This window comes from Carcharhinus amblyrhynchos, unplaced genomic scaffold, assembly GCF_965287045.1.
Source record: "Carcharhinus amblyrhynchos unplaced genomic scaffold, sCarAmb.v2.hapA scaffold_47, whole genome shotgun sequence".
NCBI lineage: Eukaryota > Metazoa > Chordata > Chondrichthyes > Carcharhiniformes > Carcharhinidae > Carcharhinus > Carcharhinus amblyrhynchos.
The window spans coordinates 1,882,188-1,898,176 of NW_027649788.1; the positions used below are offsets into that span (position 1 = coordinate 1,882,188).

The following is a 15,989-nucleotide window of genomic DNA, read 5'->3' on the forward strand; positions in this document are numbered from 1 at the left end:
GGAAGCTGAAACATTTGGACTTGTTGCCTGGAGCAGAAGGGAAAACATGAACCAGTCGGACAGAGTCTCTGGAGAAGCTTGGGGAAAACATCAACCAGTTGGACATAGTCCCTGGAGAAGCAGGGGCAAAACATTAACCAACCGTGGGGAAAACATTAACCAGTCGGGGAAAACATTAACCAGTGGGTGAAAACATTAACCAAACGGGAAAACATTAACCAGTGGGACTTAGTCTGTGGCTGCATGGGCAAAACATGAAACAACCGTGGGGAAAACATGAACCAGTGGGACTTGGAGCCTGGAGAAGCAGGGGCACAACACTAACCAGTCAGGGAAAACATTAACCAGTGGGACCTGGTCCCTGGAGAACTGAGGGGAAAACATTAACCAGTTGGAGATGGTCCCTGGAGAAGCGAGGGGAAAACATTAACCAGTCGGACCTGGTCCCTGGAGAACTGAGGGGAAAACATTAACCAGTTGGAGATGGTCCCTGGAGAAGTGAGGGGAAAATATTAACCAGTCGGACCTAATCCCTGGAGAAGTGAGGGGAAAATATTAACCAGTTGGACTTAGTCCCTGTAGAAGCAGCGGCAAAACATTAACCAAGTGGGCAAAACATTAACCAACCGGGCAAAACATTAACCAACCAGGCAAAACATTAACCAATCGGGCAAAACATTAACCAGTGGGACGTGGGCTCTGGCTGGATGGGCAACACATTAACCAACCATGGGCAAAACATTAACCAACGGGGGAAAACATTTACCAGGGGGGCTTAGTCTCCGGCTGGATGGGCAAAACATGAACCAACCGTGGGGAAAACATAAACCAACCGGGGAAAACATTAACCAGTGGGACTTGGAGCCTGGAGAAGCAGGGGGGAAAACATTAACCGGTCGGGGAAAACTTTCACCTCTCCCTCTGTATCTCTGTGTCCCAGTAAGCTGATTCAGTGTGAATGTAGGCCTTGCTTGTCAGTACGAACCATTCAAGTTGACACCTTTAAATATCGATCCCCCACTCTCTGTCTGTCTGTCTGTCTGTCTCTCCCTCTCTCTCACTGTCCCTCTCTCTCAGTAACTTCACTGCAGTGTTAATGTCAGCCTGACTTCTGACACTGAAGAAACTTTAAAAACTCACTCTCTGCCTCTCTCAGTTCAGGCACAGGTTGAGTGTTCGAGTGAGAGCGGGGGAGAGGTGAGTATTGAAGCCGGTGCAGGCAGCTGTCAACAAAGCTTTGAAGAAATGGCAGGCAGTGTTTGTAAAGATGCTGAGGGAATGGGAAAGTCAGTGTGTCAGCCAGATGGGGGAAGGGAGGCTTCCACTTGCCAGGGGAAAACATTAACCAGCTGCTGCTGCTGCAGTGTGGGCAATGGCAGTCCCCCTTTTATTGTACCCTCTGGACAAGCAGGGGCAAAACATGAACCAGTTGGACGTGGTGCCTGGAGCAGAAGGCAAAACATTAACCAGTTAGACTCTGGTCCCTGGAGTAGAAGGGAAAACATTAAACCAGTTGCACTGAGCCTCCAGAGAAGCAGGGGCAAAGCATTCACCAGTCGGGGAAAACATTAACCAGTCGGGGAAAACATTAACCAGTCGGGGAAAACATTAACCAGAAAGCCAAAGCCGCTGGAGCATCATGGAAGTCATTAACCAGTCGGACAAAGTCCCTGGAGAAGCGAGGGGAAAACATTAACCAGTTGGATCTGCTCCCTGGAGTAGAAGGGAAAACATTAACCAGTCACACTTAGTCTCCAGAGAAGCAGGGGCAAAGCATTAACCAGTTGGGGAAAACATTAACCAGTGTTCCTGTGGAGCAGCACGGAGAGGCAGTGATTTGGGCGTGTGTGGAGGTCGCGATTAAGGTAAATTTTTTTTAAAATTTTAACTTTTTCTTTCTCGTTAAAGTTGCAAGCAGCAGTGTTTTTTTTTCTTTTTTTAAGTTAGCTAGAAACCGGAAGTCGTCATTAGGAGGCTTACCGGTAGTTGTAGTTTTTTTTTGTCCCTCTGACCCTATAAATTGGTACAGGGAGGATACCCGATCCTCTACACAGGTAGAGTATCCCACCCTCCCCCCTCCTCTAACCTAATAATAAGTGTGTGGGAAGTTTTTTTCTCCCCTCCTGGAAATTGTTTCAGAGATGGCGGTTCAGGCAGTAAGCTGCACCTCCTGCGGTATGTATGTGGTGAGGGACACCAGTAGTGTTCCTGCTGATTTTACCTGCAGGAAGTGTGTACACTTGCAGCTTCTGGAGGATCGTGTTAAGGAGCTGGAGCTGGAATTGGAGGAACTCCGGATAATTCGGGAGGTTGAGGCGGACATTGATAGGAGTTACAAAGAGATAGTCACTCCTAAAAATGAGTCTTGGGTAACTGCTAGGAAGAGGGGTAAGAAGCAATCGGGGAGACAATCCCCTCGGGCTGTTCCCCTCCAAAATAAGTTTTCTGTCCTGGAGGCTACAGTTGAGGAAGAATCAACTGGAGATAGCCAAAGGGAGCAGGTCTCTGGAGGTGAGCCTGCTGTGAAGGTGCAGGTGGGTAGGGGAAGTAAAAGATTGGGCCTGGTGATTGGGGACTCCATAGTTAGAGGGACGGATAGGAGAGTCAACAGGAACGGAAGGGTCTCAGGGCTGGTGTGTTGCCTTGTTATGGGAGACTTTAACTTTACTAATATTGATTGGAATAACTAAAGCTCTAGCTCGTTAGAGGGGTCAGTTTTTACACAAAGCGTGCAGGAAGGTTTTTTGACTCAGTATGTAGATAGGCCAACTAGAGGTGAGGCTATATTGGATTTGGTGCTGGGAAATGAGCCAGACCAGGTGTTAGACTTGGAAGTTGGTGAACATTTCGGTGATAGTGACCACAATTCGGTTACGTTCACCTTAGTGATGGAAAGGGATAGGCATGAACCTCGGGGCAGTAGTTATAGCTGGGGGAAGGGTAATTATGAGGCTATTCGGAGAGAATTAGGTTGGGCTAGGAAACTACAGGGGCTGGGAACATCCGAAATGTGGAGTTTCTTCAAGGAGCAGCTACTGCGAGTCCTTGATGAGTATGTCCCTGTCAGGCAAGGAGGAAATGGTCGAGCAAGGGAACCGTGGTGCACTAAAAAAGTTGATTTGCTGGTTCAAAGGAAAAAGGAGGCTTATGTCAGGATGAGGCTTGAGGGCTCAGGTAGTGCACTGGAAAGCTATAGATTAGCCAGGAGGGAGTTAAAGAGTGTGTTAAGAAGAGCTAAAAGAGGACACGAGAAGACTTTGGCTGATAGGATTAAGGAGAATCCTAAGGCTTTCTTTAGATATGTTAAGAATAGAAGATTGATTAGGGCAAGATTAGGGCCAGTCAGAGACAGCAGTGGGAAGTTATGTGTGGAACCGGAAGAGATTGGAGAGGCACTGAACAAATATTTCTCTTCGGCATTCACACAGGGAGACGTAAATGTAGTTGTGGAGAACACTGGGTTACAGGGTTGTAAACTGGATAGTATTGCAGTTGATAAGGAGGATATGCTAGATATTCTTGAGGGTTTGAAAATAGATAAGTCCTCTGGGCCGGACGGGATTTACCCTAGGATTCTCTGGGAGGCAAGAGAGGCGATTGCAGAGCCTCTGGCTCTGATCTTCAGGTCGTCGTTGGTCACAGGTATAGTGCCAGAAGATTGGAGGATAGCGAATGTTGTCCCATTGTTTAAGAAGGGGAATAGAGACTTCCCCGGGAATTATAGACCGGTGAGTCTTACTTCTGTTGTGGGCAAAGTATTAGAAAAAATTGTTAGGGATAGGATTTATAGTTATTTATAGAGTAATGAATTGATTGGAGACAGTCAGCACGGTTTTGTGAAGGGTAGGTCGTGCCTTACTAACCTTATTGAGTTTTTTGAGAAAGTGACCAAAGAGGTGGATGGGGGTAAGGCAGTTGACGTGGTATATATGGACTTTAGTAAGGCGTTTGATAAGGTTCACCATGGAAGGCTTCTGCAGAAAATGCAGATGTATGGGATTGAGGGTGATTTAGTGAATTGGATCAGGAATTGGCTAGCAGATAGGAGACAGAGGGTGCTGTTTGATGGAAAGTATTCGTCATGGAGTTCGGTTACGAGTGGTGTGCCTCAGGGATCTGTTTTGGGGCCACTGCTGTTTGTAATTTTTATAAATGATCTGGATGAGGGTATAGAAGGATGGATTAGGAAATTTGCTGATGACACCAAAGTCGGAGGAGTGGTAGATAGTGAAGAGAGGTATCATGGTTTACAGAGAGACTTGGACAAGTTGCAGAGCTGGGCCGAGAGGTGGCGGATGGAGTTTAATGCGGAAAAGTGTGAGGTAATTCACTTTGGCAGGAATAACAGATGTGTTGAGTATAGGGCTAACAGGAGGACTCTGAATAGTGTTGACGATCAGAGGGATCTAGGTGTATATGTGCATAGATCCCTGAAAGTTGGAAATCAAGTCGATAAGGTTGTTAGGAAGGCATACGGTGTCTTGGCGTTTATTGGTAGGGGGATTGAATTTAGGAGCCGCAACGTCATGTTGCAACTGTACAAAACTCTGGTGTGGCCGCACTTGGAGTATTGTGTGCAGTTCTGGTCCCCACATTATAGGAAGGATGTGGTGGCATTGGAGAGGGTGCAGAGGAGGTTTACCAGGATGTTGCCTGGTATGGAGGGAAGGTCCTATGAGGAGAGACTGAGGGATTTGGGGTTGTTTTCGTTAGAAAGAAGGCGGCTAAGAGAGGATCTTATTGAAACATACAAGATGATTAGAGGTTTAGATAGGGTGGACAGTGATAGCCTTTTTCCTCAGATGGAGAAAGCTAGCATGAGGGGGCATAGCTTTAAATTAAGGGGTGGTAGTTATAGGATGGATGTCAGAGGTAGGTTCTTTACCCAGAGGGTGGTGAGGGATTGGAATGCCCTGCCTGCTGCAGTTGTAGATGCGCCTAGTTTGGGGGCATTTAAGAGATCCATGGATAGGTTTATGGATGGAAAAGGATTGGTTTAGGTGAGAGGGTCATTGCTTTTCTCTAAATTGGTCGGCGCAACATTGTGGGCCGAAGGGCCTGTTCTGCGCTGTAATGTTCTATGTTCTAACCGGGGAAAACATTAACCAACCGGGGAAAACATTAACCAACCGGGGAAAACCATTAACCAACCGGGGAAAACATTAACCAACCGGGGAAAACCATTAACCAGTCGGGGAAAACATTAACCAACCGGGGAAAACATTAACCAACCGGGGAAAACCATTAACCAACCGGGGAAAACCATTAACCAACCGGGGAAAACCATTAACCAGTCGGGGAAAACATTAACCAGTGGGACGTAGGCTCTGGCTGGATGGGCAAAGCATGAACCAACCGAGGGGAAAACATTAACCAACCGGGGAAAGCATGAACCAGTTGGTCTCCCCCCTCACCTAAAGTCCATGGCCCCTTGTCCTATGTGACTCTATTATAGGAAATAGCCTACCTCTGTTTACTCTATCTATACCCTTCATAATCTTATATACCTCTATTAGATCCCCCCCTCAGTCGGCGTCTTTCAAGGGAAAAGAGTCCCAATTTCTTCAATCTTTCCTCATACCCCAGTCCTTCCATACCAGGCAACATCCTGGTAAATCTCCTCTGCACTCTCTCCAGAGTCTCCACGTCCTTCTGGTAGTAAGGCGACCAGAACTGTACGCAGTACTCCAAATGCAGCCTAACCAACGTTCTATACAACTGCAACATGAGACTCCAGCTCTTATATTCTATACCCCTTCCTATAAAGGCTAACATACCATAGGCTTTCTTCACCACACTCTCCACTTGCACTGCCACCTTCAAAGGCTTGTGCACTTGCACCCCCAGGTCTCGCTTCGACTCTATACTCCTTACAGGCTTCCCCTTTTTCATATAACTTCCCCCTACATTATTCCGGCCAAAATGCATCGCCTCACATTTATCTGGATTAAACTCCATTTGCCACGTATCTGCCCAATCAACCAGCCTATCAATATCCTGCTGTGTTGCCAGACACTGCTCCTCACTGCCCGCCAATCCAGCCATCTTGGTGTCATCAGCAAATTTGCTGATCACACCACCGACTCCCTCTTCCAAATCATTTATATACACTACAAAGAGAAGGGGTCCCAGTACCGAGCCCTACGGCACACCACTAGTGACAGACCTCCAGCTAGAAAAACACCCCTCCACTACTCCTCTCTGACTCCTCTTTGCAAGCCAGTTCTCTACCCATCTAGAAACCTGACCACATATCCCATGAGCTTTAATCTTCTGTACCAACCTACCATGAGGGACTTTGTCAAACGCCTTACTGAAATCCATATAGACGACATCAACGGCTCGTCCTTCGTCAACGGTTTTTGTCACCTCCTCAAAGAATTCTACCAGATTCGTAAGGCAAGACTTCCCCTTGACAAAGCCATGCTGCGTATCCTTAATCAGATCGCAACGCTCCAAGTGCGCATACATCCTATCCCTAAGAATCCTCTCCATCAACTTACCTACCACTGACGTTAAGCTCACTGGCCTATAGTTACCTGGGCTATCCCTCCTACCCTTTTTAAACAACAGTACCACGCTCGCTATCCTCCAGTCCTCTGGGACCTCACCTGTGTCCAAAGAAGAGACAAAGATTTGTGTCAGAGGCCCAGCAATCTCATCCCTCGCCTCTCTAAGCAGCCTGGGATAAATGTAATCAGGCCCTGGAGATTTATTGGATTTAATGCCCTCTAAAAGCCCTCACACTTCTTCCCTCATAATCAACAGATCTTTCAATCGGTCTACCGCTCCCTCAATGACCGTACTAGACATCAAGCCCCTCTCCTTCGTGAATACCGACGCAAAGTATTCATTCAGGATCTCCCCCATTCCCTCTGCCTCTAAGCACAATTCCCCACGTCTGTCCCTGAGAGGACTGATTTTACACCTAGCCACCCTTTTGTTCTTAAGATAGGAGTAAAACGCCTTTGGATTCTCCTTAACCCTACGTGCCAAAGCCATCTCATGTCCCCTCTTTGCTCTCCTAACTCCCCGTTTGAGATCCCTCCTACTCTCTCTGTATTCCTCCAACGCTCTCTCCGTTCCCAGCTGCTTAGACCTGATATACGCCTCTCATTTCTTCCTAACCAGGTCTTCTATATCTCTAGTAATCCAGGGTTCCCTAATCCTACCTTTCCCATCCTTTCTCCTAACCGGCACATGCCTTTCCTGCACCCTTTGCAGTTTTCCCTTGAAAGACTCCCACATGCCTAACGTGGTCTTGCCTTCCAATAGCCTATCCCAGTCTGTATCCCTAAGCTCCTGCCTAATCTGGCTGTATCTAGCCTTCCCCCCATTTAGCACCCTCCCCTTAGGACAGCTCTCACCTTTTTCCATTGTTATCCTAAAGTAGACGGAGTTGTGGTCACTATTAGCCACATGTTCACCTACCGCAACCTCAACCACCTGACCCGGCTCATTTCCCAGAACGAAATCCAGTATCGCCCCCTCTCTAGTCGGGCTATCTACATACTGTTGCAAGGATCCTTCCAATACACATCTTACGAATTCCTCCCCATCCGACCCCCCAGCTCTAGGCACCTTCCAATCCACCCCAGGGAGATTAAAATCTCCCACTACAACAACCTTATTCTTCCTACACTTATCCAAAATGTCCCTACACGGAAGCCCTCAAGACAGGAAGGGAAAAGCGAGTAAATGTGTATACTGACAGCCGATATGCATTTGGGGTGGTCCACGATTCCATGATGACCTGGAAAAGGTGCGGGTTTATCAGCACGGTTGGGGGTGGGGGGAGGCGGGTGGGGGGGTGCATAAGGCATGAAAATATAACCCGAGACCTGGTAGCTGCAGCCAGGCTGCCCTCAGAAGCAGCCGGAATGAAGATAAAAGCCCACCAAAGGGTAAAGACAGTGGAACAGAAAGGGAAGCAACTCGCAGACACTGCAGCCAAGGCTGTAGCTGGGGAAGCCCTCCCGCACACAGCCCCCACCACAACAGCACCCTTGGAGGAAGTGGATCTTTATAAGCTGCAGGGTAACACCAGCCCACATGAGGTGGCACAGTGGGAACAGGCAGGGGCGTCCAGGGACAAAGATGGAGTGTGGCGCAGAGGGCACCAAGTCGTCGCCCCCTCATTTCTACCCACCGAACTACTCCGAGTCCACCACGAGCCCCACCACTCCGGCCGGGATGGGACCCTGGCCCCACTATCAGCTGATTGGTGGTGGCCAGGGATGGGACGGGGTGGGGACAAACATTGCCAGCGCTGTATCATACGCGCCCAGCACAACCCGGGCCCACCCCTGACAGTCAAACTGACCCACCAACCCCGACCAAAGGGATCCTGGGGAAACCTGCAGATCGACTTCAGAGGCCCCCTACCCACTCGCCGAGGGAAGAAATATTGTTTAGTCTGAATCGATCAATTCACCCGCTGGGTGGAAGCATTCCCAACTCGGGATTGCGAAGACACCACCGGAGCCCCATCCCAGCATACGGAATCATCCCGAGGTGGGGATCCCCACTACAACTCGACTCCGACCAAGAGACATACTTCACAGGCAAGATAATGAAACAGGCTTGTAAGACCCTGGGAATCCGACAACGATTCCATATCCCATCCCACCCTCAGAGTTCTGGGATGGTCGAGAGAATGAACCGCACACTTAAAAACGCAATTGCCAAGTCAATTGCTGAGACAGCTCAGGGGTGGGTAGATGTCCTTCCCTGTATTTGAATGCGCCTATGAGCCACCCCAGGTCGCACCATAGGACTTACACCATTTGAATTCATGACGGGGAGGGCAATGAGACTCCCAGAAAACATAACGGTAGGAGGAGAAGAACTGGCACCCATCCGGGATAAAATGAGAAGATATGTGCAACAGTTAGACCACCAACTCAGAGAGCTACACCACACAGCCAGAGACCAACAGGCTATAAAAGACCAGGTTCGGAAACATGACATCTGCCATACCCCCACACTTCCCCAGGTAGGGGACAGGGTTTTGATCCGAGTTGCCCCCTGATCAAACAGGGTTCGCACCGAAATGGGTCGGACCCCATGAGATTATCCTCAGCAACAAGACATGTGCCTGTGTTGACATCAGAGGGAAAGGCCGCTGGAAACACTGGTCACAGCTTAAGGCACATCACCCCGGGGGGGGGGTGTGGGGGAGGGGGGGGTGGGTGGAGACGGGACAGACCGACTGTAAAGACAAGGATAGTCCATCGATATAAACGGCCCACGTATCGACCCAGAACTAACCACCTCTATCCACACAGCGGAGATTGAATTAACAACCTTCATCTCTCGGACGGAGGAAAGCCACACACCAGCCATGGCTCTAATATGTGGATATATGGATATAGATCTAGAGGCAAGCCTAAGGAGATTAGTGGACAGAGATTAGTTAACACTAAGATTCTAATACCTGGGGCCACCAGGCTTTGTGTACCCTTCCTACCCGTCTCCAGGATAATGTTAACCACTTTGAGGATGGCCCTATCCGTGATCTTCTTGTCAAGGTTCGCCATCCAGGGATACACCACCTATCAACAATCCCACGGAATAATATTCAATACGTCTGAGGCGGGGCATTGGTGAGGCCGCAGCTGGAGTACTGTGTGCAGTTTTGGTCGCCGCACTTACGCAAGGATATTTTGGCCTTGGAGGGAGTGCAGAGGAGGTTTACTAGGCTGATACCGGAGTTGAGGGGGTTGAGCTATGAGGAGAGGCTGAATAAACTAGGCTTGTACTCGTTAGAGTTTAGAAGAATGAGGGGAGATCTCATTGAGACGTATAAGATGATGAATGGGATGGATAGGATAGAGGTGGAAAGACTCTTCCCGCTCAGAAAGGACAGTAGGACGAGGGGGCACAGCCTCAAGATAAAGGGGGTGCGGTTTAGAACGGAGTTGAGGAGGAACTTCTTCACTCAAAGGGTGGTGAATCTCTGGAATTCTCTGCCCGTTGAAGTGGTGGAGGCTGCCTCGCTAAATATTTTTAAGACGCGGGTTGATGGGTTTTTGATAAGAGAAGGGATTAAGGGTTATGGGGAGAGGGCGGGAAAGTGGAACTGAGCAGCGACAGATCAGCCATGATCTTATTGAATGGCGGGGCAGGCTCGAAGGGCTAGATGGCTACTCCTGCTCCTATTTCTTATGTTCTTATTTTCTTATGTAGAGGCAAGCCTAACGAGATTAGTGGACAGAGATTAGTTAATACTAAGATTCTAATAGCTGGCGGCCACCAGGCTTTGTGTACCCTTCCTACCCCTCTCCAGGATAATGTTAACCACTTTGAGGATGGCCCTATCCGTGATCTTCTTGTCAAGGTTCGCCATCCAGGGATACACCACCTCTCAACAATCCCACGGAATAATATTCAATACGTCTGAGGCGTTGTGCGTGCCGGCAGCACCATACCCCGAGAACAACAGAATGTATTCCAATGCATGGCTCCAAGTCCACCCAGGTCTGGATGTGACCTGCTTCACCTGCATATTGGATAAGATCCAAACACGTATCCAATGGCCAGACTCGCTGAGCGACTCTGGCTGCACCTTTGGAACGATCTGCACCCTTCCCGAAGACCCACAAAACCAGGCACAAAGAGACATTTTGAAACCGGACACTGATATTTGCGGGGACTATGGACTAGTCGAGGCTCCAGTAGTCTCGATATTTGTATGTTCTGCACTTCCTACAACGCGTGCCCCCCAAGACCACGATGCCCGAAATCTTACCCTGCCCCTTGCTGAGCGGGGGTCCGGAGGGAGGACTGGTGTTGTGGAACGAGGGGGAAATTGGATATGACAATGTGAAACACAAAACCGTGCCTGTTCTGATCGATATCTCACGGACCCAGGTACCGGGACACTGTTCAGAACAGACACCAGACATGTCCCAAATGCTGGGCGGGGAAACTATAAAGCGGGCTATCGATGTGATGGGAGCAACACACTACAGAGACAACACACACACACACACACACACACACACACACACACACACACACACACACACACACACACACACACACACACGCAAAAAGGGGGATAGTCAATGACACCCTCCCAGGGATAAACACAGGTTCCAGCCTGTTTAACTCAATTGACATCCAGGGACTCAATAATAAGATCGAACAGTCGACGGGGGTGATGAAAGATATCCTGCAGCGGTCACTAGCCCAACAAGCCGAGCAGGATCTTTTAGGGGAGAGGGGTGCCCACACTCAACGAGATGGAATCACAATATTAGAAACACACGCCCGGACCATTCACCACCTTATTGATAGAGAGAGAGAAAACACTGCCCGGGTACAACAGGGACAGCTGTACCATACGTACGCTCAGTGGATGGTAGGTCAATTAAGACATAATTTGGACCAGGTACACAGAGGGGAGGTGCCCGATTGGATTGACAGCACCCAGCGGGCACAACTCGCAGATCAGAAGTGGGTGCTGGATAGGCGAACCTTGAAAGGAATGACTCGGGAATGTCCAGTGATCCCCGACTGCGAGGTTAGCGAGAGTACGGGAGTAGGGATGGTCCTGTGATTCCAATAGTTACACCAGACTCGGGATGAATACTTACTATAAACCAGAATTCCAAATGGACATTGACCGAACTTCCTCTTAGTCTGCTTCTATACAGCCTTTGAATAATGTTCCCTTAACCTGTGTGTTTGTTTGGATGATGCAACTTCAGAGCTTCTGACATTGATTTCTCAACCTCAGAAGTTGACTCCCCGCACTATAGTTTGAAAAGATGATGCCGTTATGCTGCATTTCCCAGAATACTGTCTTCATCCCTTGCCCTCCAGAAAGGAATCTAGCATTTCACTCATTCCTTCCTTCAAACCTCAACTCCACCACATGCAACACATCTGATGCTCCAATCTCAAAATGTTCCACTTTACTCACCAACCACAGATTATTTTTGGTAAAAGCTGAGGATCGACCTGATAGATGTTTACACAATTATGAGACCAGTCGGCAGAATGTCTTGTCAGAGTCTTTTAATCTCAGGGTATAAATGCCAATTGCTACAGGACATATTTTTTATGGCATAACGGGGAAACTTTAAAAGAGATGAGAGAGGCAAGATTTTTCTTAACAGAGAGGGTGGTAAGTACCTGTATTTCGCTGACGGAGGGGATGACAGAAGCAGATACAATAGCAATGGTAAAAAAAAATCTCGACAGATAGATACATGAATAAACAGGGAATAGGGGGATACAGGCTGCGTAGATGCAAAACAAAATCATTACTTTAGAAAAACATCGTTTCTCGGCACAGACTTGACCGGACAAACGACATTTTTTTTGGGTCTCTCCCTGTTCCTCTTCAATTTCAAAACAATAGAGAGTCTTCAATCACACCCAGTATAGGATTATTTGCAGACGTCCACCGAACTCCAGCCAACACAACCCTCCTCTCCTTCCTTCCCATGAACATGCAGGACATAGAACACGTGTCCTTTTAAATAAGGTTATGAGGTCATCGGGCCCAGAAACAAGGGACCATTCGGCCTGGGTATCATATTTTACGATGAGATAATATAGTTGCTGATACGACAGAGAGGGCCGCGTGGTGGCACAGGGATTAGCACAGTAGTCTCCCCGCGTGAGAACCGGGATTTAGTTGCTGTCGTGGGTGACTGACTGTGTGGAGTGAGACATTCTCTCCGTGTTTGCATGTTTTTCCCCTGGGTGTGTTAGGTCTCCTCTCAAAAGCCAACGATGTGCAGGTTCAGTCGATTGTCCATGCTAAATTGTCCCTTATTTTCTCAAGGAGACCAGGTTAGATTGATTAGCCATGGGAAAGCATGGTTGGTGTGCCGAGGTAAAATTCTCTGTTAGAAAATCTTTGCAGACTCAATGGGCCGAATTCCCATGATCTGCACCGTGTGCCTCTATGTTTCTGTGACTTTGTCATTTGTGTACCAGGACATCCTTGCCCCTCTATATCACAACATTCTGCAGTGGCTTTCAATATGAAATATGCTCTGCTTTTGTATTCTTCCGAACCGTGTGGCAACCTCAATTTTCCCACACTGTGTATAACATGTCCAAGTTTTACCTCTTCATTTAATCTACACGGGAACTTTGTGTCTCCTCATAACGATGTACTTTTCTACCTGTCTTGGAATTTTCAGAAGAGTTGACTGTATTGAATTAATTCATATTGATTGCAAGTCAGTGATCCACAAGGATTAATCTCTGTGAATTCAATACTTACTTTATACTAACCTTAAAATGAACTGTTTATCCCAATTCTATGATTCCTGTTTGTGAACTAATCCGATATCCATGCTCATCTATTAACACGAAGAGCTGCAAACTTTTATGTGGCACATTAACGAATTCTCGTTTGTTTCGTAGTACTAATACATTACTTCACTTGATGTCCATTACCGAATCTTTCTGCTAAATCCTCAGAACATTCCAGTAAATCCTTAAAACATAATTTTCTTTCGTGAAACCATATTTCCTAATCTGGATGGTGTTCTGATTTTCTAAATTTCCTGCTGCTCTTTCCTTTAATGAATTCAGGTCTTTGCCCAATGACAGATATGAGGCCAATTGTAGTGGAATTTTCTGTTTTTTGTCTCCCTCATTTCATGGACAGACATGTGACGGTGCCATTTTCCAAAACATTGAATTTTTCAGAATCGTGATTCTGAAATCAATAATATGGACTGTATCTCTGCACCCTCTCGACTGCAGGCCTCAGATGCATGAAACTTGGATTATTTGGCCCGAGTATATTTCAGGCCCTTTTCTCTCCTTTTCAATTTCCACCGTCCATTTCACCCAGTGCGCTGTCCATGTCACCCGATGGTATGAAATACAAAGATGAACACATTTATGAGGAATTTACACGTTAGTAAGAGGCTTGACTGATCGTTATATTTTGAGATTTCATTTATTTGATTACACGTGAGTGTTAATACTACTGTAAAGGGCAGAAGTGGGCAAGAGTTTCCAGAGTTCGTTCAGGATAAGTTTACGGCAAGAACCGTATCATCTAAAGAGAAAGGAAACATTCCTGGATGAGGTGAGCCGAGCTGAGTATACGGAAAATGTGAAAGATAGCAATGTTGTATCATTAGGTTGATGTTGATAATTCGGGAGGACAAGGGATGATTTCAATCATGATCAGTGAACTCTAATGATAGAATGAGAAGACATTTGGCGCAGAACACCTGCAATGCAAGTTCGGTGGGAGATATTGTCTGAATAACTGCTGGCGTTAAGAGGGAGATTTTCTTTGCAAATTTCACTAATCCTGTCAAGATGCATATTTAAATCACCCGTGATTACTGCTGCACTTTTCTCAGGAGCATTTTTTTTTATTGTTATATACTGTACCCTACTTTGGAGTTAATGCTCAGGGCCCTCAACTTTCTACTACCAGAATGTTCTTTCTTTTTTTATTTCCACCCTGATAGAAGCAACATTTTTGTCTTTAATGCCAATATAATTTCTTCATGGAGCTTTGACGTTATATTTAACCAGTAAAGCAACCCCAGCTCGTGTTCTACCATGTATATTCTTTTAGAATACTGAGTAGCTTTGGACATTCAACTCCCAGTCCTTGCACTCCTGACATGAGGTCAAGGCATGGGATCATGGTGGTTGGAGGGTAATGATATCACTTTCGTTTGCTTTTAAATATAGTCTACAGTTATGAATATGCATTGCATATAATGACGGTTGCTTAGTAAATGAAAAAAAACATTGATTCAATTATTCTCAGCATCTCGTGTATTCAATCCACAGGGAATTTATCCCGTTCTCCTAATGTGTTTGTTCTAATATAAAGATAACAATTTTTAGAACACTTTTGCAACAGCTGTATCTCCATGGAGATCAAGGGAATGCATAAAGGTGAATGCACAGGGACGTGTCACTACAGATTTTAATTCAGAGGAATAACTTGCTCAGCAAAGGAAGAGGGCCATTCCACACAGAAAATGCATCTACCTATTGATTTGGTCTGGAAAATATTCTATCTGTTGCTTGCCTTAGTTGGTGTTCCTGGTACGTAGCTAAAACACATTATATAGTGTAACTATGCATAAGCTTGTTTCTGCTATAAATCTGTTTCTTGTCATGTTGCATTGCACTGAAGTGATATAATTATTTGGATTCTAATGAAATAAATAATCTGGAGAAACTAAATTTCCTGAATTATTCTTGTCGTCATGTTGTGTTGGAAGAACTATTTCCATCTCACCCATGACTTTCAGTTGTTGGATTCAGTGGAATATTGTTTCTGTTGATCCAAACATCGAAGTAGGGGGAAAAAATCATCAGGAACATGAATTTCCAAGGTGACGAGTTGGCAAAAGTTATACTGAATATGATGACCAATTAGAATGTGGCATCTGGCTTCAGTAATGAGAAAAAAAAATGTTTATCAAGTTAAAATAATCTTGTGTTCGGGGTGGTAACTGGAGAGCAGATAAAGACTTGTCAATGGACAATATAATTCAATCTGAGAAGAAACTTCACTCATACTAAGGAAAGTCAATGACCGAATTGTCTTGTAACGATTGATCTTCTTCCCCAAGTCTGGTCCTGATAATCATTAGGTCCTGGGCGCAGTGTTTTTAAGAGGTTATCTCTACAAATGTCATGAAATAAACATTAATATCTCTGACCATGTAATACTCAAGTTTCGGATGTTAAAACATGGAAACTCGCCCCAACTGATTTACTTCAATCTTTATTTTGTCCTCAGTCTATCTTTATTACAGCTGGTCTAATCTCCATTCCTTCCTCGCCGTGGTTCAAACTCACTCCGTGAACATTTTTTCACATTTCATAAACATTTGAAATACACTCCGTCCATGTATGTGTACAATACTTGAGAAGGATGTGAAGGCTTTGGAAAGTGTATAGAGGAAATTCAGAAGCCTGATTCCAAGCCAAACGAACTGTAGCTGTTTTGATGGATTGGAGAGAGTGGTCTATCA

The 15,989-nt window shown here is 46.3% G+C and overlaps 1 protein-coding gene across 1 annotated transcript in view; it reads left to right on the plus strand.

Annotated features, from left to right (window-relative positions):
* The first annotated feature begins 10,734 nt into the window (after positions 1-10,734).
* The window catches only part of LOC145337359 (sex peptide receptor-like), a 65,704-nt gene continuing 60,449 nt past the window's right edge, over positions 10,735-15,989 (plus strand). Inside the window, 2 exon segments of the mRNA XM_080182150.1 lie at positions 10,735-10,872; positions 11,129-11,537. Coding sequence (XP_080038276.1) covers positions 10,735-10,872; positions 11,129-11,537 — 547 coding nt within the window.